Below are 13142 nucleotides of genomic sequence, written 5' to 3' on the forward strand. Positions count from 1 at the left end.
GAGATGTTTTCAGTGCACATGCTATCTTTTATAGATGGTCTTTAGACTCTGCTAGATGCGCTAAGCACCATATGTTTTAAATTCAAACATTATCAACTGGATTAGGTACCACCTGTTGAAATTCAATAGCTTACCTTAAGCAGGTCAGACTATGCAGTCATAATGGCTCCTTTTTAATTCTACTATCAATAGTTGTAGTGTTTTCCACAAACTGACCTACTTTTTCACATCACGTTATCTAGGTCAGAAGATAACAAAGCCTCCTCAGATAAAAAAATATAAGTAATTACTTTTTGTTCAACAAAACGTTTGTTTGTGGGCAAATCTTCCATAAACAAGTCTTCAACATCCACTTAGTGCAAAAAATCTCATCACTGAGGATGGTTCAATATACATGGCAATTGTAATAATATGTAAGTAAAGACCGAGTAAACAACTCATCAGTACCAAGGTGATTCAGACTAGGGAAATACTTTCCTGACACTAGAATTCCTCCTTTGAATTCAAGCCTTTGAAGCTAAAATTTTTATGAAAAATGTTTTTAATCCCGTATTCATTAGGATGACTAAGAAAAGTTGCATCCATCTGCTCACTATAGTGAGAAAGGTAATTGCAGTAAACAATGCAATCAGCATCTTGGATCTGAACACCACCTTCCTTTTACTTCATTAAACCTTGAGTTTAGATCAAGCTCCAGAAGAAACACTGAAGTAACTCATCACTCAGTCTCGCTAGAGGCAAATGTGTCAGGATAAGCTAATATCAGAATGGTAGCAAAGGTATAAACCTGGATTGAGTGCACTGTGAAACTGCACCCTAACTATATATTGCTAACAAAATATAGTCCTGCTCTCCTGCCTTTCTTCCTTGTTTCAGATGAAGCAGCTATGCTGCGCCAAATTATTTGGCTAAATTTGACCAAAACACAGTGGGGCAGGAGGTATGTGTGCAACTGCTTTCAGTCAGATCAAAAAATGGGTTCACATCGCTGAGTGGTCATAAAGCCCCATGCAGGCTGGAGGGCAAGAATACACGGCTTGGGATAGTACCTCCAAATTACAAACCACACCTTGGAAAAAAAAAATGCATCCCAAAATTTCACCTGTATAAGAGACTATATTTGTGGGCAGATATTGTAAACAGAAATAGTTGCACTTACTCTCCTTCCTGAACAAGATGACACTGTAATTTAAAACAGGCACTACAGCCAACTGTAGGATATCCATTATTAAATCTGGTCCTACACAAGCCCTTCAGTGATTAAATTCAAAATCCCACAGCAGGTCTGGGGTGTTTTTTTTTGTGGAGGGGGCAGAGAAGGGGAAGGAAAGTCACTTGTTTGACAGGCTTCACATCACACAGACTTGCTTCCTCTGCTTTTAGGAATGCACTGACTATTATCAGTCTAACAGTAATATCCTCCTTAATTGAATACATCCAACAGACAGAAAATACTTAAACTGAAATTATACCTAATGCCTCAGTGCATTTCCAAATAAAATAGCCAAATTCTAATCTTTCGCTTCAGTTTGACATCCCTTGAGAATCTTTAGCACTACAATAGTATTATTAACACCCTTGTGAATCCTTTCCAGTTTTTCTCCATCTGCCTGACTTTCCCCCTCGACTCTCCTACCAAGCAATGGTTAGTATCCTCTGCAGATGCTTCTGTACCAACTGCCAGTGACCACGTACTTGCAGATAGGATACATCTCTGGAAGAATATTTAACCTGAATTGACAGCTGCATCAGCTAAGATGTGCAGCAAGCAGTTAGCAATTCATACTGGCCCTACCAGACAACATTATCATTTCATCCCCCAAATTCATCCCCAATTGTGCTGTGTTTTCAAATCAGTTTTGCTCCCAGAATTCAATACCTATACAGTTAGTCCTGTTTTCCATATCTAACAGGACTAGGCTCCCACATCCTCCAGAAACATCACTGCCTCATGTTCAGTTGGCTACTGAATATGTTGCACAAACAACTGCCACCCTTGAACGTATAATTAACAATAATTTGTAATAGGCTGAACTGCTAAACTAAACTGTTATTGCCACCCCATACTGCATTCATAATCCAAGATGTATTTTTGACCAGGCGAGTGAATAGCTGTTCAAATTTGACACAGCCATACAAGTGAGACCAATCCCACGTCTGAAGTTATTTCACAGTACATCTAATTTTGTTTCTGGTAGCAACACAAAGAAGAGTCTTGTCCAAGACAAAGTGTCCAACTTAAGAAAAAAATAAGATTTTGTATTTACTCTTGAGAAAATAGCAACTAAATACAGCTGTTTATATAAGATCTAAAAAAATAGCTTTTCACATGCACAAGCTATAAAAGACTTTACATTCAATTTTCTGAATTGTTTTATAAACATACATGCAATGATATGCCTTAAACAGATGTTCAATCTTCAAATATGTTTGCCACAAACAAGTAGCAAGCCACGCCACTTCCATCCCTCCAACCGCTAGAATTAAACTCCTCCCAGGAGTATGTCCACAGGACAAGAAGTTGTCTCTAGCACACAGAATTTCAGCTGTAATCAAACTGTTCAAGAAATAATGGAATTGCTGGGGGGGGGGGGGGGGGCAGCAAAATTTTAGAAAAAAAAAAGTTCAGTCTGTTTTTCTCAGATGTGGAAGAGGAACCTGAAGCCATTTCTTCCTCAGGCATGGGAATGCTTTAATCCATATTATATCTCTCTTGCTTTTATTGCACATAAGCCATAAATTCTTTCAACAAATAGTGGAGTATGACTTCAGATTTCTTTTCTGTCACAATTAGGCAACTTTTAAGTGTGACGGTATTTGTTTTCCCCACACCTCAAAATACCAAAAGTTGAGTAAAAAAAAAAAAAAAATCTATGTTTTTAAATATTACGGGTTCCACAATACACCGTAGATAAAAGGTAAGTGTAGATATGAAGGATTTTCTAAGATTCTAAACATTCCTGTATCTGTAGGGAAAAAACAAAAAACAAACAAAAAAAACCTTCTCCAAAGATATGAAGTTATTTAAAAATAAATCGGTATTTGTTTGTCAATAACTTTATTTGGCTTATTTTTGGTAATCTCACCCAACAAGTAGGATTTTACAGTCCCAACTGGACCACCACTTATTTTAATGAAAAGAAAGTTTAGGATACCCAACAGCAGTAAAATGTTTTAGCTGTTATCAACCTGTAGGATAGCTAACTCCAAGTGAATCATTTTCCCACCTGTCAGCTACAGAAGAAGCAGCCCAGGCAACTGAGTGCAAAAAGATGAGCTGCAATAGCTACTTGGTAAGTGCATGCAGCCTTTTGAATACAGGCTGATTTTCTCTGTAAGTGATACCCAAAGCTGCAGAGATACAGACAGCTACCAGGGCCACTAGCAGCTACTGCTCACTCCAGTCAAACTGCACGATGGCCATGCCGCAATGCGTGAAAGGGGGGAATTGCACTGACCAAAATACAATTCTTCAGTTATTTTTAAAACACACCATTGCACCTAACTGGATTAGAACTATTCTATCAGCCCCTCCTCTTCTCTCACTATACAACAAAAAAAGTTTATTTTGTACTATACAACAACAAAAGTTCATTAAACAGGAGCTGTTGAAGGTTTTGTTCCATCTCCCCCTGCAGCTTTTCTTTAACACCAACTCTTATCTTTTTGTTGTGCTCTGTGTTGCCAAGCCTGCCTTTGAGAGAATCCCAGGCCTGGCAAGGGAACTGTCACCACGACAACTCTCAATGAGTTATATCAAAAGCGCTCAGACAGACAGCTTCCAAAATCCACTGCAAAAATGCAATCCCAAATAACTAAACTCTCAGCATTTCAGATAAAAGAATTTAAAAACATAGTGTCACCTTTTGTACTCCCCTCCCTCCGATAACACTATCTAAATAGCATCAAAGTCACAAACCAGGGGCAGAGAGGTGGTACCCTAAAATTCCATAGGAGCAAAACCACAACAAGACACCTGGTATCAATACAGACATAGACAGCTAATCAATAACAGGATTTACATGGCATCTTTAGCATAATAATCATAATCAACACTCTCAAAGAGGCAAAATTCACCCCTAAATTGTAGATGTAACACTGCACACTTAAATGCTGACTGTAAACTGTGTAACACACTCCTAAACCTTTGGTCTTCCATTACGAATTTTCCTGCTTGGAATAGTTCAATTGCACTGTCCACTTATCTCTCACGTCAATTCTCTTCTAAGAGAAAGAACTTATTAGTATTTCATATGACTACCAGAATTTCTAATTTGTTTTTCTAACATAAATAAGGAAAAATTTAAGTTCCTTCTTTATCAATACTTCAATTTCATGTTCTTAAAAAAATAATAAGCCTAATTACCTTTTTGTGTAGATGGTTGCAGCATTGTTGACTGATGCATAAAAACAGTTCTGAAGTACAGGACATAAGTAGTTAATATCTGAAGACATGCTATACTGAAATACATTTACATCAAGTTTAATAGGGCTGTTACCAAGTAAACAGCAGTGACATCTCAAATCAGCTAACTCTCAGTTGCTCACCTTTCACATTTCTATTGTTCCGGATGCTCTAAGACAAGTTTTCCTTGATATTTAGTTCATAGGTATGAACTGCTTGGCATCAGCAGAGCATGATCACATTTTGCCTAGCATTAGTTTTCCCTGTGACAAGCCACTCCATTAAAATAGACTTTATTCGGCATAATCCTGGCAGACAGCATTCATTACTAGAGCTCAGTAAGTTATGAATAATGTGATTTATCCTGTAAGTTTTGGCTCTCTATTCGAGATACCAAAGCAGGTAATACATCTCTGTTAATCCTCTTCGGCAATCTTCAGACAAATTCACCCTTGTATTTAGGGCTCACTGAGAACCTCTTGAAAGAACTCAGCAGCAAATAAGCTTTGTGGAGGTCTTGCCATAGAGTTGAAAACTGTACATTGCCTGGGTAATTTCTTCTCTGTAACTCATTCTCTAGAATAGGAATTGAGAAACACACCACAGCTTCTGGACTGGTCCATCAGAATCCTTAACCATGTTTCAGGTGAAAAATTAACACCAAGTCTTTACAGAATTTCAGCAGTAAATTTCTTTACAGGACCTTTCAATCAGCAAAGAGGGCATATAAAAAAAGAAGTTTCAAATGTGTTTTCCTGTGTAAGTACTTGCTTCTTTGAAGTCTTATAACTAACAGAAAAATGGTTACAAGAGTGTCTTCTTGACTGGCGTGTACTTCGACTAAGCTCTCAAATTCACTAAAGACATTACTGAAACAGAGAGGCAGTTAACCAATAGTAAAACCTACTAACAAAGTTAAGAGAGTGCATGAGGGTTAAAACAAAAACAAGAAAAACAACAAGAACTTCTACAGCACAGTCTAATGAATCATGAAAGTTAGAAACACTTCCAAATTCAGCATTAACTTAAGAGAACAATATATTCCAACAAAATTGCTTTTGCTAAGAAGTATAGTAAAGTCAGAGCGCTCAGTCTACCTCCAGACTTTTTACCCCTTTATATAAACTTATCAAACTTGCTTTCATGTGGAGAGGACAGAAATTTTATGCTTTTAAAAGACACTCATACATGCTGCTTCAGCCAAGGTAGTACCCCCCAGTGTTTATTTCATAGATCTGCTGTAAGTATTTAGGCTTCATACTGAAGAGAAAAAAGGGAAGGGGAAAGAAGGTTTATCTAGAAGCCTATACACAGGTTGATTATTTTTTAATCAAATATAACCCACGTGAAATATTTAAAAATCAAGACTAAAAGCAAGCATCATTTAATGTATTTTAATAGCAAACTTACAGGAACAGCACAGAAGACAGACAACATTAAAAACATGTACTTGCATGTAGGACAACTCAGTTAGAAAAGTATAGTGAATGGATGGAATCTACTGTATGATAAAAATGCTACAAACACCATTTAGTTGCCATTGATAAGAAATTTACTTGTTTAAAAAAATCCAAATGCTGGCATTGTCCAGAAAAATTTGACAGGTTTATTTATAATTTTTATAAAGTTGAATGGTTGAAACTTGTTCACTGAAACATTTTTTGACCGCATTAATGCTTTATGTCCCCTCATTTATATTAAAAATCCACACACAAATGAAAATGGAAAAAAACTTGCCAATACCCAATTCTGTCCCCTATTTTTCCATTTGCAACCATATACTTAGGTACCTTTTAACCCCATGGAAAAAATATCTAACGTTCATTACTACCAATAACAGGAAGAAGATTTTGCTTCGAGAATGACAAACCCATCAGAGTGAAGTTTAGGCACGCTCTCCACGTATGCGGCGTGCTAGCTGGATATCTTTTGGCATGATTGTGACACGTTTGGCATGGATAGCACACAGGTTGGTATCTTCAAACAGGCCAACCAAGTAGGCTTCACTTGCCTCCTAGTATAGAAGAAAAGAGTTAAGAGCACTTTCACTCTCTGAGCACTAGGAAAAAAAAAAATCAAAGTACAATACGACACAGCATTAAGTTTAGGCTTCTGTCTTTATTAATACATGTCAGAAGTTTTGGATTCTCAAAAAATAAAAGTCTCTGTTTTCTTGCAAACCACCAAGCAATATTCTGTACTAAGTTGTACACTATTGTCATTTGGTGAAGACATCCTCTGGAACACAACTGAAAAAAAACACTCTAACAGGACTCTCACAAGGTAAGGGGTTATCTTATCAAAAGGTCAGTTTGTTTAAGGATTTCTCTTTCTAAAGGTTGGGTCACACCATTTGAGTGACTTATCTGCTGCCTCTTCCAGCGTGAGAGCTATTGAGCATCAGGTGAAATTGGCAGGTGCCAAGAAAAACAAGGGCAGGTATTCCTTCATAACACATAGCTAAGCCACAGAGTCTCCTGCCATAGGATGCTGTGGATTCTGAAGAGGTTGTGTAATTTAATAAATAAATAAATATGAATCAAGAATTATTAGATATAAGGCATCACCTTTGACTCGGGAAGTCCTTAAGCTACAAGTTACCCAAAGCTGGAAAGCAGTCTCAAGATTACCCTTACACACTTGCTCTGTTTGCTGTACTCCTCACCACCACTCCAGGCATCTGCTGTCTGTCTGGGGCACAGACAGCCCAGCCCCTCCGCTATGGTTGTAAAACCCAGATTTTCACAGAGGCAAGAGTCACAGGATCAGCACTTGGGAGTGCAAAGGAAAAGCCCTATCCTGGGAAAACTATGTTCCTGATGACAGTCTTTTCCTTTTACTAAACTATTGGAGACAGGATTCTCGGTTAGATAGATGCTCAGCTGGGACCTAATTATTCCTCTGGCTCACAGAAGTTAGCCACTATTTAGCTTAGCACAGAACTCGCAACTGTTTACATGCTTTAGAGTTAAATTCAGAATCCCAGCACCTAACAATCTCCTGGGAAGCATCTAGGCACGCCAAGGTTAGATGTGAAGCTCAGAGAGGCACGCAGCCCAGGACACAGCCAGGAGGCACAATGCAGCTGGGGTGAGGAGGCAGTAGCAGTGAGGCTCAGTTATAGAAAGAAGGTTGAAGTCCACCCTTTTAAAATACATACAGATTATGAGCTTGTATGAACCTTTCTCACTGCCAGGAACTGCAAAATCAACTTATTAGGCTATTCAAACTTCCCATTTGAAGACATAAAACATTTAATTTGAAGAAAGAAAAATATTTACTGCAACGGATCAGGACTACAGTATTAATTAAAAAAAAAGCCCAGTTTCCCTGGGATATGCAGTAGGGTGTGGTTACCACAAGTTACCCCAACACAGCTTTGCTAATTCACTACATGAAGTGTTAAGACATTTTACTAAATGAGACATGTTGGCACAAACAACATGGAACTAGATGAGTGAAAATGTTATTTTACAGGATGCAAGTAGGAAGCACTAGTAACAGTATATTAAAAAGTTCTATAGCAACAATAGCTTTGTGCAAAACAGGAACATTCAAAGCAGCATTCTGAAGAGGCATTAGCCATTGACTAAGTTTACCAACAATTCCTGATAAAACATACATAGGCAAGCCTCAGGATTTAAGAGCTACACCATTCACTCACTGCAATGAAGTTAAAAACAACAATTAAAAGCAAAGGCAGTGATTTTGCAAATGCACGCAGTCACCTTCTGAAGCTACACATGCATTCAAGTTTCTGCAGGAGCACATGGCATACATTTTTACCCTCATCAAGTAGAGGTCATCAGAAAACAGCAATGTTGCCGTAACAATACATGAATACAAGTTTATTACAAGTTTAGTCTGGATATCAAATATTCTTCAACTACAGACAGGTACTAGAGCAATCTTTCAATCGGTAAAAGGGCAGCAGAGATCTATTTTTAACCAGGAGCATATTTCTATCATGAGAGGTAGATGTTGCATGTAATTCCCATGATAGGTCTTTTCCAAGACTACAATCCTAACTTAGATGCAATTTACCTACCACAGCATCAAGTTTGGGGGAACTGTATTTGGGAATGGCAACTACATAATTAGAGGTTGGTCTTCAGAACTGTGGAAGCAAAAGGAATCTTAGCATAAGATCATTTTAATATGTATATCTAGTTCTAAGTAGGTTATACTAGGTCTTAAGGTATACTGTGAGGAATTCGGGTCAGAAAAAGCAATCAATACTTCACCTCAACATAGTCTACATAAGTTATTTAAATAATGTGTTTAAAAAAACTGTTAACTACATTATGGAAAAACACTTAAGCCACACACATGTGGCTTATCAGACTGTTTCTTGAAAGAGCATTTGTAATCGTAATTTGGACAGACTAGAACAAGCTTTACATGGCAACACTTCACTCAGACTGCTTTGCTTTCAAAGGCAAAGCCTGTAACAAAACTCCAGGATTGCGAAAACAGATTTACCTTGGTGTCTTATTAAACGCACTGCTTTGTATAATGCAACAACTTGGGGCAATGGGGGGGTAAGCTATTTCCAACTTAAAACGTATTTTTAAACCTCTGTAAGGAGCTGCTGACCTGTTGTTACATTATTTTAGCCTGGGATAACGGAGGGGGTCATCACCAGGCCAACTCAGAGCAAGGGAAGGCCGAGGGGGCGCAACCCCTCATGCCCGCGCCCCTCCACAGGCTCACGCCCCCCGTGGCAGCCCACCAATCAGGCGGTGCTCGGGCCAACCATAGAAACAGGCTGCCCAATGGCAGCAGGGGGAGGAGCCCCTCACCACTCCCAGGCCGCCCCCCCCAAATCCCAGGTTATCCCTGGTTTTTAGGGGGATATTGGTACTCTCTTACAATATTTGTACTCATAGCAGTTGCAGCACTACAATTATGGCTTTCTGGACACCTCTTCTAATGCCCACGCAGGCTCGATCCCGGCACCCAGGACATGGGCTGCCATCAGGGCTGCTTCCTTAATGCACAGTGAATACTCTTCTGTAGTTGCTAGAATAAGCACCTATTACTCGGTAAAACTCAAAAACTTGAGCACTAACTAGCACAAAGGAAGATTTTGCAGCTTTCTGAGAACAGAGATGCCTGTTTTGATGGCTGCTTTAACCTGCCGCCAGAACCCATGCAAACCGCCAGCGGCACGAGAGGACTCAGAGCCGTGCCTCGGAGCAAGCGGCTCCCGCCGGCCATGCTTACCTGCAAAGCACCAATAGCAGCGCTCTGGAAGCGCAGATCTGTTTTGAAGTCCTGAGCAATTTCACGCACCAGACGCTGGAAGGGAAGCTTGCGGATCAAAAGTTCGGTGGACTTTTGATAACGCCTGATTTCACGGAGAGCCACGGTACCCGGCCTTTTTAAGTGTAATTAAAGAGAGGGAAAAAAAGTTAATGTTTAAAACATATTCTACACCACCTTAAAAACACAGGTTCATAATCTAAACTAGAAACTACACATATGCTGCTTTCACTAGAAGCATCCCAGTATTTACAAGACAAAACCAGCTTCACTGACAAAGGGCCACTATTTTCTCACCATCGATCTCTACAGAACTTCCACTTCAAAATGCATCTCCCACTCAGGTCAGTGACAAGAACAAGCCCTCAAGGCCATGACTTCACTAGGAGAAGAGGCATAACATGTCAGCTAACCTGCACTAATGCACATTAGAAGTCTTAGTGTGGACAGGGCAAACTGCAACACTGCCCTGAGTTAGCTGGTTAAACTATACCACAAGCTCCCTCCTGGGGTTTAGGCTGACCAGACAATAACATTTTAGGGAGCTCTGGCTCTTTTTCCCTGCTGACATAAATCTCAGAAAGACACAGTCAAATTTCTCCGAGTGAGAAACTAATAGAATTTATATTCTGCACTATCACATCAATACAGAGTCTTTACCTAGTTTATTTCCTTGTGTCAGAACTAAAAATTCAGACTGACAGCATACTTTTGAAGTCACAAAGTTCATCCGTGAGCTTAGCATCACGTTCATTTCAGTGAAAAGAGTTTTGCATTTTCTAATTCTAGCTTCATTTCCTCTCTCCCAGACTATTAATGCTGGACTGACACCTACATCAGTAGACTTTAAGATCATGTTCGTTATTTCAAACCTGCTTCTATTCCCCACTTTTTCCCCAAGTAACACCTTTTCCACGATCATCCTGCAAGCGTTACCGTTCCGGATTGAGACAGGACTTCCGCAGGTGGAAAACTCCTCTATCAGAGGATCGCCGAGAGGATCTCGCTCTCACCCTACCCTATTCCCTCCCGTGCAGGAGGCTATTTTGGGACACCCGAGCGCAGGATTCCCCGCGGAGCCGCGCTTGCAGGCGGGCACCTCGCGCCCTCTCGCGGCAGACCCCCTCCACGGCGCGGCCGGCGCCTTACAGGCGAAACGGCGGCGAGGACGGATAAAAACCGTAGCGGTTTAAGCAAAATTACGACACGGCGGTAGCGATAAAAGTTCGCGGCGGCACAAGGCGGCCGGGACGCGCCGATAAGCGCGGGGCGGCTCCCACGGCCGTGCGCGGGCGGGGGGTCTCCTGACGCGCGAGCCAGCCGTGATCGGTTTTATAGTTAAAAATTTTAAAAATTAAAAAATAACGGGAAAAAAAAGGAAAGGGAAGCGGGAGCGGGCCGGGCGCGGGGGCAGGGCCGGCGTACCTGTAGCGGTGCGGCTTCTTCACCCCGCCGGTAGAGGGCGCGCTCTTGCGCGCCGCTTTGGTGGCGAGCTGCTTGCGGGGCGCCTTGCCGCCGGTGGACTTGCGGGCCGTCTGCTTGGTGCGGGCCATGCTCCTGCCGACTCCGCTGCTGCCTCACACCTGCCGCCGAGACACCGCCGCGCCTCACTCGCCGCCCAGCACCCCCCCGGCCCCCCCACCCCGCCCCCACCCGCCTACCCCGCGGCCCGGGGCGGGCGGCCCCCGGGGGCGGGCGGCCCCGCAGCCCCCGGCGCCGCCAGGTAGCCGCCTGCCGTCGAGAGGCGGCCTTCCCCCCCCCGCCAAAAAAAACGCGGCGACCCCGCAGCCCCCGCCGCGCCTAGGCGTGAAATCCGGCGTCCGCAGATCTCAAGATATTTTAAAAAAAGAAACAGCGATAATAATAATAATAAACAGTTTTGTCCGCGAATTCCACAGCGAGGTTGCGGCAGCAAAACCCGAGGAAGTCGCCCCAAACAACGCGCGGGCAGGCAGACGGCTACCGCCGCCGCCGCCGGCCGCCCTAAAAGTGCTGCGAGCGCCGCCCGCAAAAGGCCGGGGGGCTCGCTCCGCGTCGCGGCTCCCCCCGAGCCAAGCCAACCCTCCCCAAAACAGTGGAGCGGGCGAGCGCGGCCGAGCGAGCCCGGCGAGCCGCCTGCAGCGCGGCCGGCCCCTCGCAGGCGCCCGGCGGTGCGGCGCGCCGAGGAGCGATCGCATGCAAATCGGCGTTTATTGTGCGAAAAGGGAAGAGCCCGGCCCCAGCGCGAGAAGGCAACAAACTTTTCGGGGGGCTGCTGCGGGTGCTGTCGTTCCCTTCCCGTGTAACCGCTTCCCCAAAGCTGCCTCGCTCCCAAGCGCCTCTCACAGGCAAACTCATCTCCCAGACCCAGAACAAAATGGAAACAATCGCGAAATGCAGCCCTAGTCCTTTTGCACAGGAGGAAAAAATAAATCGCAAAAAATAACGCAGAAAAATACAAGAAACTCCAAACCATGTGGGTGCAGATGAAGGGGGAGGCGGCGGAAAAGTTTGCACTCGAAAACCAAAAAATTGCGTTGTGTTTGGGTCGTTCCCCGGGCGAATTTCTCTCCCTTTTTATTGTTTTTTATGCAATAGGAAAAAAAATATGGTCGGTGACCAGAGAAAAGAGACAAGATGGTGAAGCTGAGCAACAACTGTGGGGAGCAGGGGAAGGAAGGCAGGAGAGTTACCCGGGGCTGGCAAGCGGCTCCTCTCCGCGGCTGCTCCCCAGCCCCGATCCGGGGGCTGCCGGGCTGCGGAGGCAGCTGAGGGGCTGCGGAGGGCACTGGCGGGGGTTTGGAGCGGGGGCGAGCGGGGCCGGGGGGGCGCCGACGGCGCGAAGTGGGGCCGGGGGGCGCCGGCGGCGGGCGTCGCGCGTGCGGAGCGGCGCAGCGCAGGCGGCGCGGGGCGGGCTGCCGCCGCCGGCCGGGCCCCCAAAAGTTTGCGGGGAGGGCCGGGGGGCGGCGGGGGGGCGCGGGCGGCGGCGGGCGCGGCGCGAGACTTACCCCGTGCGCCTGGGAGAGCGCGGCTGCCGTGCGGGAGGGAGAGGGAAGGAGGGCGGGCGGACGCGAGGAGGAGCCGGAGCTGCGACTGCTGCTGGCGGCGGCGGCGGCTCGGAGCACAATTGAAAGATGGCTGACTCGGGAGGCACGGCCCCCCGCTCGGCCCCGCCCCCGGCCGCCCCGGCCCCGCCCCGCCCCCGCCCGGCAGCCAATGGCGCACAATGGAGGGAAGGCGCGGCCCCGCCCCCTCCCGCCCCGCCCCCCCCGCTCCGCCGGCTCAGTGTGTACAAACACAAAAGACACGCCGCGCGCGCGAGGGGGATTCCCCCCGCCCCCCCGCCCTCCCCCGACCCGCGGGGCGCGCGCCACGCCGCAGGGCCAACGGCCGCGCGCGAGCCCCGCAACGGCCGCTGCCGGAGCCCCCCCCGCCTGCCGCCGGCCCGGCGCCCCAGGGCAGCCTCGCCAGCCCTCCCCGGCCCCCGGCGGTG

At 45.0% G+C, this 13142-nt stretch overlaps 1 protein-coding gene across 1 annotated transcript; it reads right to left on the reverse strand.

The window, feature by feature from the left end:
* Nucleotides 1-5784: 5784 nt before the first annotated feature.
* On the reverse strand, nucleotides 5785-12809 carry LOC112980042 (histone H3.3A). The gene is made up of 4 exons (XM_064509943.1): nucleotides 12658-12809; nucleotides 11096-11253; nucleotides 9632-9785; nucleotides 5785-6419 (listed from the first exon to the last, which is right to left on the reverse strand). The coding sequence occupies exons 2-4, from the start codon at nucleotides 11221-11223 to the stop codon at nucleotides 6291-6293; spliced, it is 411 nt and encodes a 136-aa protein (XP_064366013.1). The 5' UTR covers nucleotides 11224-11253; nucleotides 12658-12809; the 3' UTR covers nucleotides 5785-6290.
* Between the last annotated feature and the right edge of the window lie 333 nt (nucleotides 12810-13142).

This window comes from Dromaius novaehollandiae, chromosome 3 (genome assembly GCF_036370855.1).
Source record: "Dromaius novaehollandiae isolate bDroNov1 chromosome 3, bDroNov1.hap1, whole genome shotgun sequence".
NCBI lineage: Eukaryota > Metazoa > Chordata > Aves > Casuariiformes > Dromaiidae > Dromaius > Dromaius novaehollandiae.